We start from the raw sequence: 20,272 nt of genomic DNA, 5'->3' as shown, positions 1-20,272 counted from the left end.
TGTCCGGATGTATATCCGTGGGCAAGGAAAGATCGGTTACATCACTGGTGACAAGAAGGCTCCTGCTGTTAATGATCCGCTGTTCGACAGTTGGGACGCTGAAAACTCCATGGTTATGACATGGTTGGTCAATTCCATGGAGGAGGATATAAGCTCTAATTACATGTGCTATACTACTGCACAAGAATTGTGGGATAATGTTAGTCAGATGTATTCTGACCTAGGAAATCAATCTCAAGTTTTCGAATTAACTTTGAAATTGGGAGAGATTCGTCAAGGAGATGATTCCGTCACCAAATATTTCAATTCGTTGAAAAGGTTGTGGCAGGATCTTGACATCTTCAACACATATGAATGGAAATCGGTTGACAACTGCAACCACCACAAGAAAACTGTGGAAGACAGCCGTATTTACAAGTTTCTTGCCGGCCTCAACATTGAGTTCGATGAAGTGCGAGGAAGAATTATTGGCAGACCTCCTCTCCCACCCATTGGCGAAGTATTTGCCGAAGTCAGAAGGGAAGAGAGCCGAAGGAGCGTCATGCTTAAGAAAAAAGGTACTGGTGAATCAATTGAAATTTCTGCTTTAATTAGCGATGCTGCGGCCAACAAGGCTGCAAATTACCAGCGCAGGTTTGATGATAAGCCACGGGTCTGGTGTGATTTTTGCAACAAGCCTCGCCATACACGCGAAACGTGTTGGAAGATCCATGGCAAACCTGTCAACTGGAAAAGCAGCAAACAAGGAGAGAAGAATCGTGGCTTTCCTACCGCTAATGAAGCCGATTCAGGTCCCTTCAACAAAGAGCAGATTGATCAACTCTTAAAGCTGATAAAATCCAACTCCTCATCCGGTACTCCTAGTGTTTTGTTGGCACAAACAAGTAGAAATCCTAAAGCCTTCTCTTGCCTAAACTTCTCTCCGTGGATCATAGATTCCGGTGCCTCCGATCACATGACTAGTTTTTCCCATTTATTTAGTACCTATTTCCCTTGTTCTGGTCATGACAAAATCAGAATAGCCGATGGTAGTTTTTCACCTATTGCAGGAAAAGGATTTATTAAACTAACTGAGAAAATTAATCTCAATGCTGTTCTTCACGTCCCCAACTTAACCTGTAACCTTTTGTCTGTCAGTAAACTATCTAAGGATTCTAATTGTCGTGTTACATTTTTTGAATCCCATTGTGAATTTCAGGACCAGAACTCGGGGATGATGATTGGGTGTGCTAGGATGCTTGAAGGTCTTTACTACTTTGATGAAGTACCTGTTAGTAATAAAAAAGCTCAGAGCTTTAATAGTACTAGTTCAATCTCTGTTCGAGAAAAAATAATGCTATGGCACTATAGGCTAGGACATCCTAGTTTTCTTTATCTGAAACATTTATTTCCAGAATTATTTAAAGGGATTGATTGTTCTTCTTTTTATTGTGAAAGTTGCATTTTTGCAAAATTTCATCGCTCTACTTATTTGCCAAAACCTTACCAGGCTTCCAAACCTTTTTATTTGATTCATAGTGATGTTTGGGGCCCTTCTAAAATCACTACTCTTTCTGGTAAAAGATGGTTTGTTACATTTATTGATGACCATACCCGCTTATGTTGGATTTATTTGATGAATAAAAAATCTGACGTGAAAAATTTATTCACAAATTTTTACAATATGATTGAAAACCAATTTCAAACCAAAATTGGTATTTTACATTCTGATAATGAAACAGAATATTTCAATGAGCAGTTGGGTGAGTTTTTGGAAAAAAAGGGGATTTTTCATCAATCTACATGTCGGGATACCCCTCAACAAAATGGCATTGCAGAACGAAAAAATAAACATCTACTTGAAGTAGCACGTGCTATAATGTTTTACATGCATGTTCCTAAATATTTATGGGGTGAAGCAATTTTAACAGCCTCTTATTTGATAAACAGGATGCCTACAAAGGTGTTAACATACAAAAACACCTTTTGATTGTTTCAAAACTTTTTTTCCTGACACGAGGTTGTTTTCTGATTTACCCGCCAAAGTTTTTGGATGTACTGCCTATGTTCATGTTCCCAGTCAATTTCGTTCAAAACTTGACCCCCGTGCTATAAAATGTGTTTTTTTGGGTTATTCCTCAAACAAAAAGGGGTATAAGTGTTTCGATCCTCAAACCAAGAAATTTCATGTGAGTATGGATGTGTCATTTGTGGAAACAAATCCTATTTCCCTAACACTTCTCTTCAGGGGGAGACAAGTGGAGTAGAAGACCGTTTTTGGGATATTTCTATCCCGCTCCCCAATGTCATTTATCCTACACAAAAACCACATCTGTCTGATAATGATCACTTAGGAGAACCAAGTTCTATGGTGCCTAGTCAAGAAGATTCTTGTTTAGGGGAAGAAGTACTACAAAATGATCTAAATCCTGAGCTTCAGGTTTATACTAGGAAGCGATTTCATCTGAGGAATAATGACCCGAATGTCCATCCTAATGACCCGAATGTCCACCCGAGTTCTGGCATCGAAATTTTAGGTAATCTTATTCCTTCTATTTCCGACCTTGATGTTCCTATAGCAATTAGGAAAGGTGTCCGAAATTGCATTAAACATCCTATTGCAAATTACCTCTCCTATCAAAGACTGTCTAAAAACCATAGAGCTTTCACATCTAGGATTTCACACTTGTTTGTCCCAAGGAATATACAGGAAGCATTGGATGATCCGAATTGAAAATTAGCAGTCATGGAGGAGATGAATGCTTTAAGGAGAAGTGGTACTTGGGAGATAGTTGATCTACCCAAAGACAAGAAAACAGTTGGGTGTAAATGGGTGTTTACAATAAAATGTAACGCAGATGGAAGCGTTGAGAGATACAAGGCGAGACTGGTGGCTAAAGGCTTCACTCAAACTTATGGGATCGACTATCAGGAGACGTTTGCTCCTGTTGCTAAAATAAATTCCATCAGAGTACTGTTATCTCTTGCAGTAAATTCAGATTGGCCTCTACATCAACTTGACATTAAAAATGCATTTCTCAATGGTGATCTTGAAGAGGAGGTGTTCATGAGCCTACCGCCGGGATTTGAGCAGAGACTTGGAAGCGATAGAGTATGCAGATTGAATAAGTCATTATACGGACTCAAACAATCACCTAGAGCGTGGTTTGAACGCTTTGGGAAGGCAGTTATCAGTTGTGGCTTCTCGCAGAGTCAAGCAGATCACACAATATTTTATAAACATTCAAAAAACAGTAAAATTGCAATTTTGATTGTTTATGTTGATGACATCATTTTAACTGGTAATGATGAAGCAGAGTTAGCAGCCCTCAAAGAGAAACTCGCAAAAGAATTTCACATTAAGGATCTGGGAGCCCTCAAGTATTTCCTCGGAATGGAATTTGCAAGATCCAAGGAATGTATATTCATTAATCAGAGAAAATATGTTGTTGATCTCCTTGGAGAAACAGGTATGCTTGGTTGTAAGACGGTGGAGACTCCGATCGAGCCTAACTTGAAGTTACAAGCTGCTAAGGCTGAAGAAGTCAAAGAGAGGGAACAATATCAGCGACTTGTAGGGAAATTGATTTACTTGTCTCATACGCGGCCTGATATTGCCTTTGCAGTCAGCATGGTAAGTCAGTTCATGCACTCACCAGGGGCAGAGCACTTTGAGGCCGTTTATAAGATCTTAAGATATTTGAAAGGAACTCCAGGGAGAGGCTTACTGTTCAAGAAACATGGACATCTTCAAGTTGAAGTATACACAGATGCAGACTGGGCAGGAAGTGTTACAGACAGGAGATCAACATCCGGATACTGCTCCTTTGTAGGTGGGAACCTAGTTACATGGCGGAGTAAAAAACAGAATGTGGTAGCTAGAAGTAGTGCAGAAGCAGAGTTCAGAGCTGTTGCCCATGGAATCGGTGAAGTAATGTGGATTAAAAGAATTCTTGAAGAATTAAAGCTTTCTCACCCGACACCTATGAAAGTCTATTGTGACAACAAAGCAGCTATATCTATAGCTCATAATCCAGTTCTACATGATCGCACAAAACATATAGAAGTGGATAAACATTTCATCAAGGAGAAAATCAATGCTGGCATAATCTGTATGACCTACCTTCCAACAGGTGAACAATTAGCTGATGTGCTAACGAAGGGACTACACAAGAAGCAATTTGATAAGCTGACTAGCAAGCTGGCTATGGAAGATATCTTCAAACCAGCTTGAGGGGGAGTGCTGGAAATTTGTGTTAATGTATATAATAAGATAGTGGCATGTATAGAATATGATAGTGGTGTTGGTGGCATGTATAGAATATGATAGTGGTGTTGGTGGCATGTATATAATATGATAGTGGTAGATAGTGGTAATATATAATATGTAAGTGGCATATAATGGGTTATAATGATGTTTGTAATATCTCCTATATAAGGAGTGTCATTTAGTCTTGTAAGATAAGAAGTTTTGAATATAACAGAAATATATTCCTTCCTCCTCATATTTTTCGGAGTTCTTCTTCCTCATATTTTCTAAGTATTATCCAATTGAATGGCAACATAACGATGGGAATTTTTTTTTATCTAGTAACATGGCACTAGAGTAATTCAAATTGTTTAGCATTATATTACTGAATAGGCCCAGCACAAATTAAAAAACATTGTTTAGGAGAGAGTGGCTTTGTAAATGTGTAGCAACAAAATGCTGGAGGGATCCATTTTTTCCGGCAACAGAATACCAGAATAATGGAAATTGTTTAGCAGTGTGCCACTGAACTGGCCCATAGCACTGAAAAAAACAATTTTACTTTCAGAAAGTGGTACCATATCACTCCAAAACACTTTAATATCATTACAGTGCATTACAAACAATAACAAATCTATATGTTCACCAAAATAAATTTTCATTAAAATCATCACATCAATATTGAATACAAAATAAATGTGAAATTGTTTAAAATTCATACAAAAGTATGACACTTTATTACTTGTCTAACCAAACATCTAGTTTACCAAAGATTCAAGACATCCACAAAAACTATGCCATTAGGCAAAAGTATATCCCAAACTCTATACGGGCTAGGCATTCACAAAAACTATGCCATAAAAAAAAAAAAAAAAAACTAGATCCCAACTCTCATGTATGGTCAACACAAAAGTATATCCCAAACTCTATACGGGCTAGGCATTCACAAAAACTATGCCATCAAACAAAAACTAGATCCCAACTCTCATGTACGGTCAACACATATCTATGACATAAAAAAAAAAAAACTAGATCTCACTCCTCATGCACGGTCCATCCTACGACGTTTACAACAGTAGACTTGATGCTCTGTACGTGTCGATGTAGATCCCAAACTCTGTCCATCAAGAACTTGCAGCATCCTACCAATGGTTTCATACAGCATATCAGGGTGCAAGACACACTCATCACGACCGAGCCTATGGACTGCAGCACCAACACTGAAAGCAGCATCATTACGTTGAAAAGAAATTCATAAAAACCGTACCTAGTGTTTGATTTATGTGAACCACTTAAAAGTGAAATAAGTTAATTCATAATTCGCTTACCCACTCAGGATCCATATTAACATCATTCTCGGGACGTTGAACACGTGCATCAAACTGAGAGTGATGCGTAGGATTTTGAACAACCCGGTGCGAAACACGAGCATACTACTAACGGTAACCCCGTACAGATTCAGATGGGCTTTACTGTACAGGCACACTACGAGCATTAATGGACAACACATGATTCTCCCATTGCACCCATATCGTGTCATGGTATTGATACATGATTTTGTACTGTCCTAGTTTACTGCCTCGTGTAGCTCGAACAGGAGATAATGGTGCTGGTGGGATGGTTTAGACCCTACCAAACTATCGCAAAACCGTATTGGGGTGATAGGGTTCGATAATATTAAAGCATTTCAAACATCCAATATAATATGCAACCTCATAAAGCGGATGGTGTGTACTACATAAACAGTATGGATCTCACTTGATCTACAAATATGCAATGCATAATGTTAGTTATAAAATCTTTTTTTTTTTTTTTAACAATATGACACTATTATAAAATGCCTAACCTCATTATCACGTAATATGTCAAGCTACTCTCATAATGTCTGCAAGTGGTCTTCTGTAAAACCCCCATCTCTCTACGAACTCCAACGACAAACACAAGGTTGTGCATCAAAATAGGACAAATTTGGATGAGGCCTTCCTAAACGAACAAGCTCATAAATCCATGCTTCTAATAGCTTCAAGTAACTAGCAATCTGCTTAACACCAGCCCTACTAGCAAGTCCTAATTGCCTATACAGAAATGCCAAAGCTGCAGCACCCCATACATATGAGCTAACAGCATCAATGTTAGTCAACATGTGCAGGTAAGCAACGGGTACTCGAGTCCCACTCTTGTCAGCGAAGAGGGTACAACCTAATAAATATAGCAAGTAAGCTTGGCTGCGTATTATATGAAATTTGCATCATTTGTATCTTTAACTTCATGAAATATGATTCTTAACCACTCTAGCTTCACGGATTGCCCACGAGATTGAACTAATTATGCAAATGCATCATTCACTGACACTCCCAAAGTAGCACTCACTAGTTCAGCAGCCTCGTATCTTGTTGACTTAGGACATGACAAAGCCCTACCAGTGACTGGAATGCCAAGTATGGTCCGCACATCATCCAACGTGATAGTCATCTCACCATCTGGCATGTGAAATGTATTTGTCTTTGGATGCCACCTTTCGACAAAGGCAAATATTGCCACTCTATTGCCATACCGATATGTGTGATCAATAAGGACACTAAGACCAAACTGATCAACTAAATGTCTCTACCAAGCATTTTTGACTATTGGTGACATCCATGGCCACTCGGCAAGCTTTCGAGAACGATTCAAACATTTAAGAGGTTCCCATTCCTGCATTTTACATAAAATATATAAATAATTTGAAGCATACAGTACATATGATTAGTTTGTTGTTGAGAAATTCAAAAAATACCTTTTTCTTCAAAACAGCGGCAGCAACATGGTTACGGAAGCTAATTAGCAATGAAGGATCCTCTAGAGCACCCGAAACTGGTTATGTGTTGTCATCATCCACACCAATATCGTCCTCCATGAGGTCAGCCTCTACATCAATATCATTATCGACGTCGTCATCCTCCATACCAACATCGTCATCAACATAATCATTATTCACATCGACATGGTCATCCTTCTCCACAGGGACATTCACTTCCAATACTTTAGGTTCTGTTTGCCTAGCACATCTTCTGTTGGATGCCGTTGGTCTCTTATGTGAGACACCACTAACCATTTCTATGTTAAAAAAAACATTAAATCCAATATTAACAAAAACTCGAATATATAAATGACTGATGTAAACAATATCAGCAAAAAAACCATAATTTCATAGATAACATTCAATTTAAAAATATATATATATTGAATGTGCAAATGTTTAAAAAGAAGAAAATTTCTAATTATAGAAGAGCAAAATACATTTATTAAATGTTTTTAAATGTAATTAAATACATTTAAAAAAAAATATTAAATACATGTATTTAATTTATTAAAATTAAAAAAATTATTAGAATTTATTAAAATTATTAATACATGTATTTTGCTTTTCTATAATTAGAAAATTTCCGCTTTTTATACATTTGCACATTCAATATTTTTTTAAATGTAAGGTAATTAGCAAAAAATTCAAATATACCTTTTTCTTCCAAACAGCAGCAACATGGTTACGAAAGCTAATTAGCAACGAAGGATCTTCTGGAGCACCCGAAACTGGTTATGTGTTGTCATCATCTACACCAATATCGTCATCCATGAGGTCAGCCTCTACACCAATATCATTATCGACATCGTCATTCTCCACACCGACATCGTCGTCAACATAATCATTATTCACATCGATATGGTCATCCTCCTCCACAAAGACATTCACTTCCAATGCTTCAAGTTCTGTTTGCCTAGCACGTCTTCTGTTGGGGGGAAATTCTAATTATAGAAGAGCAAAATACATGATTCATTAATGGGTAAATTACAAATACACCCCCTGAAGTTTGCTTAGAATACGAATTGCCCCCTATAATTTGAAAAATTACAAATACCTCCCTGTGAGAATTTTTTATTTAATAGAATTAATTGAAAAGGTGAAATTTCAAACTGTTCACCTATACAATAATAAAATTATCTGAATTATTAATTGAAATAAAATTTAACATTATTAAAAACTATTAATTAACTTGATGATTTATTAATATAAGGACTTACTTATTATGACATTAGAAACCTTAGGGTGCATAATGTAATTTGTAAAACCATAGGGGATAATTTGTAATTTAAGTAAACCTCAAAGAGTGTGTTTGTAATTTACCCTTTATTAATACATGATGTCTTAGAAAAAAATTATTAAAATGATAAGTGAAGGGGAAACTTGGCACCATTTAAAACTTTTTTTATCAAAGAAAATTGCATCAGCATAAAAGTTACACTGTTCCAAGGAATAAGGAAGAGGTTATTCAAATAAGCTAAGGGGTGTTTCATTCATGTTTATTCCTTCACAATTTAATAGAGAAAGCAGATGATAGCAAATCAGAATGACAAGTACTCCACTGAAGTTACAAGCTCAAGTACACTGGATCCTCTTTCTCTTCACGAGGGTTTTTCCCAATGGTTTTTTGGCTTCTTGTTTATTGATCTTGTTTCAAAAAATATACAAGAAACTTTAGACTGGTAAGTAAGTATTCTAATTCTGGATTCTGTCCTGTAGTAACCTTATTCTGCAATTTGAGTTCTAAGTACGAATGCATCCAACCCAACTTCAAAACAAATGCGAGTAGACAATTGTACATTTTATATTTCACAACTCTCAGAAACAAGTGATGCAGGTTCAAAAGACAGGACTCCACATAAGCAACCTAACATAATGCCTCGTTTGGCAAGTGGTGATTTTAGCCAAAAAGCCAAAAAATCACTAAAAAAAACCAAAAAACCAACAACCTATACCAAAAAGTTAAAATTTCATTTTCTCTCTACTTTTTGCACATCTTTTCGTAAAAAATCAAAAAGTCATCCCAAACATATTAGTTTTTTTACATTATATTTTAGCCAAAAAGTTACTACAAAAGCCTGTTCACAAACGATAGTTCTCAGAAAGAGTAGAAATACTTTATTCAAGCAAGAGGCAAGAACTAATTTAAGTTGCTAAATCACAAAGAAATTAGTTTGCTTTCCCCCTTCCCATTAATTTTGCTCTTGGTATGTGATGGAAATATAATACTATATACACAGCGGAAAATAATATGGATTCAGACAAACCTTATTGGTAAACAGATTGCACAATGAATCCAGCTTAGAAGGTGAATCACATACTCTTGAATAATCTCCACAGCAATGGAGTAAAACTACTAGAGTTTTACCCACACCAATCATAGTACAAAGGCAGAATAGTTTATGGGAAGAGAGAACGTATGTTTCTTTTTGTTATTTCAAAAACAGAATTCAAGATCTGTTTATATGGGAGAGTTAGGAGACCCAAAAGATAGATATATTATCCCAGATAATATCTATCCTATATCTATAATATCTAATCAATAATTATCATATATTATATTAACAATTATCCCATATCAAGATTGTCCCATATCTTGATATATATATATATATATAATCTGTTACTGATATTTGGAGCTAGAATGGAGCGTAGAGTTTGCAAGCTTCAAAGATCTATTTATGGTTTAAAGCAATCATCTAGACAGTGGTATCTGAGATTTCATCGAGCAATTATCACCGATGGGTTTACCATGATCGATGAAGACCACTGTGTGTATGTTAAACAATCCAAGGATAGTTTTTTGATTTTGTCATTATATGCTGATGATATACTATTGGCCGGAAATGATAAGGAGATGATTGGCGCCACTAAAGGGTGGTTGTCCTCAACCTTCGAGATGAAGGACATGGGTGAAGCTAGCTATGTACTCGGGGTTAAGATCCTGAGAGATCGCTCTAAGAGACTTCTCGGTTTGTCTCAAGAGACTTACATTAAGAATATCTTAGAGCGATTTCGAATGCAAAGCTGCAAACCTGTTGACACTCCTTTAGCTAAAGGTGAGAGCCTAAGCCTTAATATGAGACCAAAGACTCCAGAAGAAAAAGAAAGGATGGCCCAAGTACCCTATGCTAATGCAGTTGGAAGCTTGATGTATGCTATGATGTGTACTCGGCCAGATATATGTTATGCAATGGGATTGGTAAGTTGTTACCAGTCCGATCCAGGACCTGCTCATTGGAATGCAGTCAAGAGGATATTGCGTTACCTCAAAGGGACTGCAGATTATATGCTTTGTTACCAGAGTACGGATTTACGCCTAGTTGGCTACAGTGATGCTGATTGGGGTGGTGATATAGATGAGCGGAAGTCCACATCTGGATATGCTTTCATGCTCGGTGGTGGAGCCATTACCTGGAGCAGTAAGAAGCAATCATGTATTTCCCTATCTACCATGGAGGCAGAGTTTGTGGCATGCTCAGCTACCGTACAGGAGGCTGTTTGGTTACGAAGGTTCTTACAGCATTTGGGAGTAGCCTCAGAAGCCACAGACCCTGTCACTATTCATTGTGACAGCATGGCTACACTCGCCTATGCCAAAGATCCTAAGTATCATAGAAGAACCAAACATATTATAGAAATTTTAATGTATAAAGAGAAATAGAGAATTGTTACACATATAGACATAATGTTTAACTTCATCAGAGAAATAGTGGCGCAGAAGCAAGTTGTCTTAAAACACATTTCTACTAGTCGCATGGTTGCGGACCCATTGACCAAACCCATTTCGAGAGATGCTCATTGTACTCATGTTAGGTCTTTGGGTTTACATAGATGGCAGTGATGCTTATGTGTTTTTTTTAACTTGGATGATTACTTATGTACTTTCCAATGTTTAGGATATTATTTATGCAATCAGTATTTATGCTTGTTCTATTCATTTTTCTATGTTTGGATATGACTTGTGAAAGAGCACATACAGATTTGTTGATTGATGTTAATAGGCAAGATTGGCTCACTCACACGAGCAATCGCTTTTGGCGCTCGATGGAGCGAGCAAAAATGAGATATATGGTTGTTAGATCATAGTGGGAGTTGCTTCCAACTTAGATCATCCACAGCTAAAGTCGCCTTGGTTTACCAAGATGAGGTCATGTTACTTGACCGACCATGGATAGGAATATGTACTTTCCATGTCGTGCCTATAGATGATGGCCGGATGCGATATCTCATTTTAGCGCCCGGATAACGGCTGAATAAAGAACTCGAGTTAGGCGCTTGAAAAGCGACATGTGCGCTAGTTAGTGACTGAACTAAGATCTGTACGGTGTTTTGAGGATGACATCACTCTTTAGAAGAATAACTCCACTGTAGCATGTATTCATACTACATGTGCTTGGCGACCAATTAGTGAGGTGAGAGAAAGGATCCCAATTTTTCCTCATCGTGTAAGTCTAAATACGTCAAAAATATGCTTTAAATTTTGACATTTGTACTATACCCTTAGCAACTTTCAGACTATGTCATAAAGTAAGAAGTCAATGTTAGCTACTTTGGTATGTTGCCCATGGTCATGTATGATTTGACTTTGAGGAACATCTCCAGGAAAGCAATTAACTTCGAACTAAGTGACATGAGGGCGAAAGGAAGATTGTCTAGAATTACACATCTGCTCTATATTCACTGTCGACAACTCACATCGCTCTATATGGGACGCAGATTGGGTGTGAATACATAGCATGATTGGAGGAGTAAAGCTTGCTCATTGAGGGATCAGAGATGCTTGACTCGGTGTAACTAGATGGATCTAGGGCATATGAGATACTATCTTTAGGTTGATGCCTCTATACTGGCTCGTGACGAGTTCCTAGTGTAGAGCTCCCACATGCAGGTATCCTCAACGGTCGCACAGTCCATTGGCTAAGTATGATCGCGTTTATTGGGTAGATTGAGATATAAAAGGCGCGGTGTCATGCCAACGCATGTTCGAGTGGAAGATGTTGGAAATTGGGTTGGGTTTAAAACCCAGACTCAATTGGGTCGCCCATGGTGGCATGACCCAATTAGGAGAGATCCAAATATCAGTAACAAATTATATATATATATATATATATATCAAGATATGGGATAATCTTGATATGGATAATTGTTAATATAATATATGATAATTATTGATAAGATATTATAGATATGGGATAGATATTATCTGGGATAATATATCTATCTTATGGGTCTCCTAACTTCCCCATATAAACAGATCTTGAATTCTGTTTTTGAAATAACAAAAAGAAACATACGTTCTCTCTTCCCATAAATTATTCTGCCTTTGTACTGTGATTGGTGTGGGTAAAACTCTAGTAGTTTTACTCCATTGCTGTGAAGATTATTCAAGAGTACGTGATTCACCTTCTAAGCTGGATTCATTGTGCAATCTGTTTACCAACAAGGTTTGTCTGAATCCATATTATTTTCTGCTGTGTATATAGTATTATATTTCCATCAGTATGCTACATAATTTAACAGTCTTGAGTTCCATCATGCATAACTTCATAATTCAAGAAACTTCTAGAAAGGAGTTCACTTTCACTTAATTTCTTACTATTTCTCATCAAATCACTCAATCCAAGCACCTCTAAAATAGAAGTATCCTAAGCCATCAATAATTCTATCCAAACCAAACATCATATCCAATATGAGATGCCAAAAAGAAAATACAAATTTACAAACACAAACACAAACACAAACGTAAAATTGTGCATCCATATGCAGACTATGTAGCAAAATAAACAAAACCCAAAAATGAAAACATAGAAGATCAAAATAAAGGACCAAAATTTGAACTTCAAAATTCAAAATTAGAAGATCAAATCAAAGAACAAAAATTTGACAAAACAGAGGACCAAAATTTGAACTTCAACATTCAAAATTAGCACCAAAAATTACAAACCCAATTAATTAGAAGATCAAAACCACCAAAACTATGTTGAGAATGTGTTATTCTTTGTTTATTCAAAAAAATTATGATATAGATGATAAGAGATACATATAAATACATATATATGTCTGTCAATATAGAGAGAGAAAGAAGAGTTTCACATACCTTTGGCGAATGAGAAGAATGAGTTCAATCATCCACGCCGGTAACATAGATGTGACAACCCTCACTTATGATTAGCGTTAAATCGTGATTTAGCATGATAAGTAATTGATTAAAATGAAATCCTAAACTGATTACATGAGTGTGTTGTTTGGATTGCATTTCTATCTGTTCAAAGTAGAAAAAATCTGTTCATGTTTTGATTTCAAATTGGGAATTGAAAACCTTATCAGCAACCGATTCAGAAATTGACTTGTGTTATATGCTAGTTAGAAATTATAGAATATTATGGTAAGTTTAATTGAAATTCGATTTAGGATGATTAAATTAAAATTTATAATGCTAATTAATTTAAGTCAAGTTAAATTACATGGTTGCCGTTAGTGGGTCTTACAAGACTATTTGTCTTCATGCTTAATTGACACCATCATTTTACCATCTCCTTGTATACAAACGAGAGAGAGAGAGGAGAGTATGAGAGAATTGAATACAACAAGTGTATTGCTTGAAAACTTAGAGGAAATTGAACAAACTTTGAAGAATTGTTCATTGCTCAAGAATTCGGCTTAAGTGAAGCTTGATTGAGTAGCCTAGGTAAGAGCTCAATCTTTTAATCTTGAAATGGAGCCATCTAGGACTTGTATATAAATGAAATAGGTGAATTCATGGGACAATTGAGCTAGAATCTAGGGAAGCTAAGCCAATCCATGCATGCATGTCCATATCTTTGAATTTCGAGATTGTTTTTATGAAAATTTCCACATGCATGGTCATATTATGGTTGTACTCTAGAAATTCACCATGTTTTTGAGTTGAATCTTGCATTTGATCATGCTTTGAGGTAATGGAGTTCTAGAGAACTCATGCGTGTCATGTTCTTGTAATGTTCATAAAGTTTTAGTTGAAATTTGGTACAATTGACACGCTTTTGGGCTTTGATTTTATGAAATGATCTTCAAATATGTTGTGTTATGAGTTTCTAAGTATTTTCCAGAGAATTGGCCCAAAAGGATGAGTTTTGGCACATTAAATCCATGGTTTGAGCTTTGGGAGCAAATCTGGAAAAGCCAGAATTTGGCTTCCTCGCTCGAGCGAGGGATTCCACGCTCGAGCGACCACCTTTGTTTTCAGACTTTCGCTCGAGCGGCGGAATGCTGGCTCGAGCGTAAATTGCAAGCTCTCAGAATTTTGCATGTGCAGAAGCATGCTTGAGCGACGAGACTTGCGCTCGAGCGAAGAACTGTGTCTCACGCTCGAGCGAGCATCGAGCGGAGATTTTCAACAACCAGTACTTTTCACATTTTTGCAGATCGCTCGAGCGAAGGAGTCTACGCTCGAGCGACCAAGCACATTCTGCATGTCCGCTCGAGCGAGACCCCTGTTTTCAGCAAGTTTTGAAAATGTTTTTAAGTACATTTTGTTAATTTTAGAAGAGAAAAGATTAGGGTATGAGTGGTTAATCATACCCTTTTATATTAAATCATAAACATATGTTAAGGCCTAAATAAAGGCCCATTACAGCAAATAAAGAGACTGAATGAATAAAAATGGGAAATATCCTAACACATTCTAACACTCCCCCTCAAGATGGTGCGAAAATATCTCTCATGCCCAACTTGTCGAGAATGGCACGGAACAGTTTAATGCCTAATCCTTTGGTAAGAACATCAGCCAATTGATCCCTAGACCGCACGAAAGGCATACATATAGCGCCACTAGTAAGCTTTTCCTTGATAAAATGCCGATCAATCTCCACATGCTTGGTCCGATCATGCTGAACCGGATTGTGGGCTATATTAATGGTAGCCTTATTGTCACAGTATAGCCTCATAGAATCTGTCTGATGAATCCCTAAATCCCGCAATAATAATCGAATCTATAAAAGCTCACACACACCTTGAGCCATACCTCTGAATTTGGCCTCTGCACTAGACCGCACAACAACATTTTGTTTCTTGCTTCTCCAAGTAACTAGATTTCCACCAACGAAGGTACAATAGCCAGAGGTGGATTTTCTATCAGTTACTGAGCCAGCCCAATCAACATCTGTATGTGCCTCCACACTGAGATGACTATGCTTTAAGAAATTAAGACCCTTACCCGAAGAAGATTTCAAGTATCTCAGAATCCGCATAACTGCCTCTAAGTGAGTTGCACGCGGAGCATGCATAAACTGGCTAACCATACTCACTGCAATAGCAATATCAGGCCGCGAATGGGATAAGTAAATAAGCTTACACACTAGTCTCTGGTATCTCCCCCTGTCTACAGGCTCGTCTCCTTCATCCTCACTAAGCTTTAGTCCGGGTTCTAATGGTGTATCACATGCTTTACTTCCAAGCATTCCAGTTTCTTTTAGCAAATCAAGCACATACTTTCGTTGACATATGAAGATACCATCTTTGGACCGAGCAACCTCAATGCCTAGAAAGTACTTCAGTTTGCCTAAGTCTTTGATTTCAAACTCATTAGCCAAATACTCCTTTAACCGAGGAACCTCCTCAACATCATCCCCTGTGAGTACAATATCATCCACATAGACAATGAGGGCTGTCGTTTTACCATGTGAGGAGTGTTTCACAAACAAAGTATGATCAGCTTGACTTTGTTTGAAACCATATCTCAGCATGGCCTGAGTAAACCTCTCAAACCAAGCCCTAGGAGACTGCTTAAGGCCATAAAGTGACTTACGTAACCGACACACCTTTCTTGTGGTTTTAACATCCTCAAAACCGAGGGGAATGTCCGTGTACACTTCTTCTGCCAGATCTCCATGGAAGAAAGCATTTTTTACATCAAATTGATGGAGAGGCCAGTCAAGATTAGAGGCAAGGGAGAGAAGGACTCTGACAGAATTCATCTTAGCAACCGATGCAAATGTCTCCTGATAGTCTACTTCATAAGTCTGAGTAAAACCCTTGGCCACCAATCTAGCCTTGTAACGTTCAATTGAACCATCGACTTTGTGCTTTACAGTGTACACCCACTTACATCCAACAGGTCGTTTGCCCTTAGGTAACGCAACCAATTCCCAAGTGCCATTTTTAGCAAGAGCTCTCATCTCCTCCATCATGGCATGCTTCCACTCAGGAGTAGAAAGAGCATCCTCAAAATTGGAAGGAAGACTCACAGAAGAAACTTTAGACAAAAAAGCTTTATAGGAAGAAGACAGATTAGTGTAGGAGACAAAATGAGAAATAGGATGTTGAGTACACGACCTAACCCCATTTCTTTTAGCAATGGGAACATCTAGATCAGAAAGAATTGAGTTACCTGGAGGTTCACCAGAAGGAGAGGATTCTGGACACTCATCAGAAGAAGAAGATAGCAGTGGAGAATCTGAATTAGTCTCTTGTACCCAAGTAACTTTCTGTCTACCCTTGTCCCTAACATACACTTTGCTGTCTTTCACTGCAGATGGAAAGTCAGCATTCTTAATAGTTGGATCATCAGTAATAATAGTCTCAGGAGTCGCAATAACTGATGGTGATGGTAGTGATACAGGAATCTCTTCACAACAAGGCTCCCCCTGAAGAGATGACGGGGACACCGGGGAGGAGAGAAAATAAGACTGAGATTCAAAGAAAGACACATCCATAGAGTCAAACCATTTGCGAGAAGGGGGATGATAACACTTGTAGCCCTTTTGAGTGGCAGAGTAACCCAAGAAGACACACCGAAGAGACCGAGGATCCAACTTACTACGGGTAGGAGAATGATTATGAACAAAGCACACACACCCAAAGGTTTTGGGAGGAATGGAGAAGGCAGCAAAAGCTTGGAAGCCGAACAAAACCTGAAGAGGAGTTTGTTTATGAAGAACCTGGGTAGGAAGCTGATTGATGAGGAACGCAGCAGTGAGAACCGCTTCCCTCCAATAGGATCAAGGAACGCACATTTCAAAGGATAAACAACGTGCAATATCAAGAAGATGCCGGTTTTTACGCTCGGCAACACCATTCTGTTGAGGGGTATTGGTACAAGAAGTTTGATGAATAATACCATGAGTGGCAAAATAGCTAGCAAGTCCAGAATCAATGTATTTCCCCCCATTATCAGAACGCAGAATTTTGACAACTGCCCCAAAGCGAGTGCAAAGCATTTTATGAAAATTTTGAAACACAGAAAACACCTCACATTTGTCCTTCATAAGATACACCCAGGTGGTCCTAGAGCAATCATTAATAAAGGTGACAAACTATCGTTGACCCTTTAAAGACACAAAACGAGAGGGACCCCATACATTAGAATGAATCAAAGAAAAATGAACTAAACTTTTATTAATAGAATGAGCAAAAGAAGTTCTGTGTTGTTTGCCAAGTTGACACGACTCACAATGAAACTCAGAAATATTATTTTTCAAAAAAACAGAGGGAAAAAGATGCTTAAGTAACAAAAAAGATAGATGCCCAAGACGGCGGTGCCACAACTAGATGTCTTCCTTGGTAGATGGAAACTGAATGGATGAGTGAGCCAGCTTGTCTACTTGATCCAAGATATAGAGACCATTCTCGTGTCTACCACTGCCAATCATCTTCCTCGTGATAAGGTCCTGAAACAGACAATGGTCAGGGAAAAAGGTCACACTACAATTTAAGTCCCGAGTAATACGACTCAAAGACAAAAGATTAACACTAAAATTGGGAACATGTAGGACAGAAGATAAAGGGAGAGAAGCAGTGGCATGAATTAAACATTTCCCAGACACAGAAGAAATGATACCATCAGCAATTCGAACTTTATCCTGCCCTGAAGAAGAGGTATACGCGGAGAACAAATCAGAAGAACCAAACATGTGGTTGGAAGCACCAGAATCGATAATCCAAGGTAACGTTTGATGAGAGAGGAAAGCACTTGTAGAAGAAGCTAAGTTACCTGACTGGGCAATATTACCTAAAGATGAACTAGAGGCCTGACGGTCTAGCAAGTGGCGAAGAGCAACCTCCAACTCAGAAGTAGAAAACCCCAAGATATCAGCAGATGAATCAACTAGAGCTGTGAACTGTGGCTCAACTGTATCAGAATGATGGGCTCGGGCATTGGGCCCACGGCCTCGAGCCTGTCCGGAGCGACCCCCTCGAGAACTAGAACGGTCTCCACGACCTCCAGATGGTTGCCTATGCAACTTCCAACAAGTCTCACGGGTGTGGCGAGGGCGATGACAAAAATCACAGAAGAGAGTATCCTTCTCAGAAGGAGGGCGAGAACCACGATCCCCATCTCGAGAGGGGGCAGAAACTAGGGCAGATTGATCAGAAGAGACAGCCGGAAGCATAGCAAAACGACGACTCTCCTCATTCTGCACATAAGCAAACGCTTTTTGGAGAGAAAGAAGAGCATCCATACCAAGCACATGACTCTGAACAGGATCAAACTCCACATTCAAACCTTCCAAAAACTTGAAGACCCACACTTGTTCAACAAATTTCCGGTAACCAGCAGAATCTGTGGGACAGACAGGCTTGTAGTCCTAAAGATGATCAAGTCGTTTCCACCCATTGCTAAGGAAAGTAAAATACTGGAGAATAGTCATCTCACCCTGAACAGACCGGTCAATAGAGCGTCGTAACTCAAAAGTCTGTGACAAATTACCTTTGCGGGAATACGTAGTGGCTACAGCCTCCCAAATATCCTGTGCTGTGTCCATAGACAAGTATCCTTCACTGATCTCTGGAACCATAGAGTGTATCAACCAACCCATGATAAGAGAATTGGTAATCTCCCACTGATCATAACATGTATCGGTGATACTGGGAGCCTGAACACACCCATCAACATATCCCATCTTCCCTTTGCTCTTCAAAAATATAGTCAAACTCTGCGATCACGCTAGATAGTTCTGACCATTAAAGAGAGAGGTGGTGATTTTCTAGCCAGGGTAGAGAGAATCGGTCATCGAAATAGTCAAAATAGGACTCACGCCCTGTGTAGCAGGCTGCGAAGTAGTAGACTCACTAGTCAATTCGGCCATAATGACGTCGCAACGGAACCCTCACAAACACATCCAGCGTGAATCACAAACCCGAAAGATGGGAAAAAATAATAATGAATTTAAAATAAATTTAATAGAACATTTTTTTTTTTGGTTATAGAAGACAGAGAGAGATTACAGACTCAGAGAGGCTTACGTATGACGAAGACACAGAGAAAGATGAAGACGGAGTCACATGTAGAGATCGAGAGAGATGTTGACGAGGACAGACCACAGGGCTCCAAGCCAGCCAAGAGAGAGATGCGCCTGTGCCTTCGACGGGAGTCGTGACTCCGACTGGGGTTGTCGGAAACTTAGGGGCCTGCGACTGGGACTGTCGGAGCCCTAGGTGGGGCCTGCGACTGGAGTCGTGACTCCGACTGGGGCTATCGGAACCCTAGGTGGCTTCGCCGGGGGCTTGTGGGCTGGGGTGGTGGTGCGGTGGCGTGGTGGTGGTACGGCTACGGCTACAGTTTGTTTTTTTTGTTTTTTTTTCCAGATCTGACACCATGTTAATTTTAGAAGAGAAAAGATTAGGGTATGAGTGGTTAATCATACCCTTTTATATTAAATCATAAACATAAGTTAAGGCCTAAATAAAGGCTCATTACAGCAAATAAAGAGACTGAATGAATAAAAATGGAAAATTTCCTAACACATTCTAACACATTTTTGCATCCTCATTCCATCCGAGGCACTCCTAGGCCATGTTTAAGGCATCATAATGAGGATAATGATTTAGAACCACACCAAAGCAAGCAAGGGGCTAAGTTATTAATTCCGGGTGTGTAAGTTAGTGTGTGTTCGTTCTACAACTGTGTAGGTTTGGCACCTAAGGACGCTGATTAGCCTGCCTATAGCCCAGTAATCAGTGAGTAACAATGTTGTAAAGCTATGTTCAATTACAATTATTTTCTGAATGATTAATGTACTGCTTTCTGAAATGATATTGTTTACCGAACGAATGTTTGTCCTATTTTACGAACTGTATTCGTGGCATCCATAGCAATTGACTGTTACTGCTACTGCTACTGTTACTGCTACTGTTATAGAGATCTCTATCAGTTTCAATGTTTGAAACTACTACTGTTTACTGTTTTGATAGCCATCAACTGATTGTTCGGTTTATTTAGACCT

The 20,272-nt window shown here is 38.5% G+C and overlaps 1 protein-coding gene and 1 long non-coding RNA gene across 6 annotated transcripts; both read right to left on the bottom strand.

Annotated features, from left to right (window-relative positions):
• Positions 1–4,883: 4,883 nt before the first annotated feature.
• On the bottom strand, positions 4,884–13,232 carry LOC114313385 (uncharacterized). Of its 5 annotated transcripts, none has more exons than XR_003647173.2 (5): positions 13,168–13,232; positions 7,725–7,995; positions 7,005–7,324; positions 6,075–6,922; positions 4,884–5,991 (listed from the first exon to the last, which is right to left on the bottom strand). It is a non-coding gene; the product is annotated as an uncharacterized LOC114313385 (long non-coding RNA). The 5 variants fall into 5 exon arrangements; XR_003647172.2 differs by having other exon boundaries at positions 4,884–5,448; positions 5,557–6,922; positions 13,168–13,226; XR_003647174.2 differs by having other exon boundaries at positions 4,884–5,434; positions 5,557–6,922; positions 13,168–13,226.
• Positions 13,233–17,593: 4,361 nt separating this feature from the next.
• On the bottom strand, positions 17,594–18,949 carry LOC145807879 (uncharacterized). The gene is made up of 2 exons (XM_082906849.1): positions 18,757–18,949; positions 17,594–18,609 (listed from the first exon to the last, which is right to left on the bottom strand). The coding sequence occupies exons 1-2, from the start codon at positions 18,947–18,949 to the stop codon at positions 17,594–17,596; spliced, it is 1,209 nt and encodes a 402-aa protein (XP_082762975.1).
• Between the last annotated feature and the right edge of the window lie 1,323 nt (positions 18,950–20,272).

The sequence above is a fragment of the Camellia sinensis genome, chromosome 14 (assembly GCF_055761805.1).
Source record: "Camellia sinensis isolate YWXY chromosome 14, ASM5576180v1, whole genome shotgun sequence".
Classification (NCBI taxonomy): Eukaryota; Viridiplantae; Streptophyta; class Magnoliopsida; order Ericales; family Theaceae; genus Camellia; species Camellia sinensis.
Note: the sequence above shows the minus strand (reverse complement) of the source record. Positions and strands in the feature narration are given on the sequence as shown.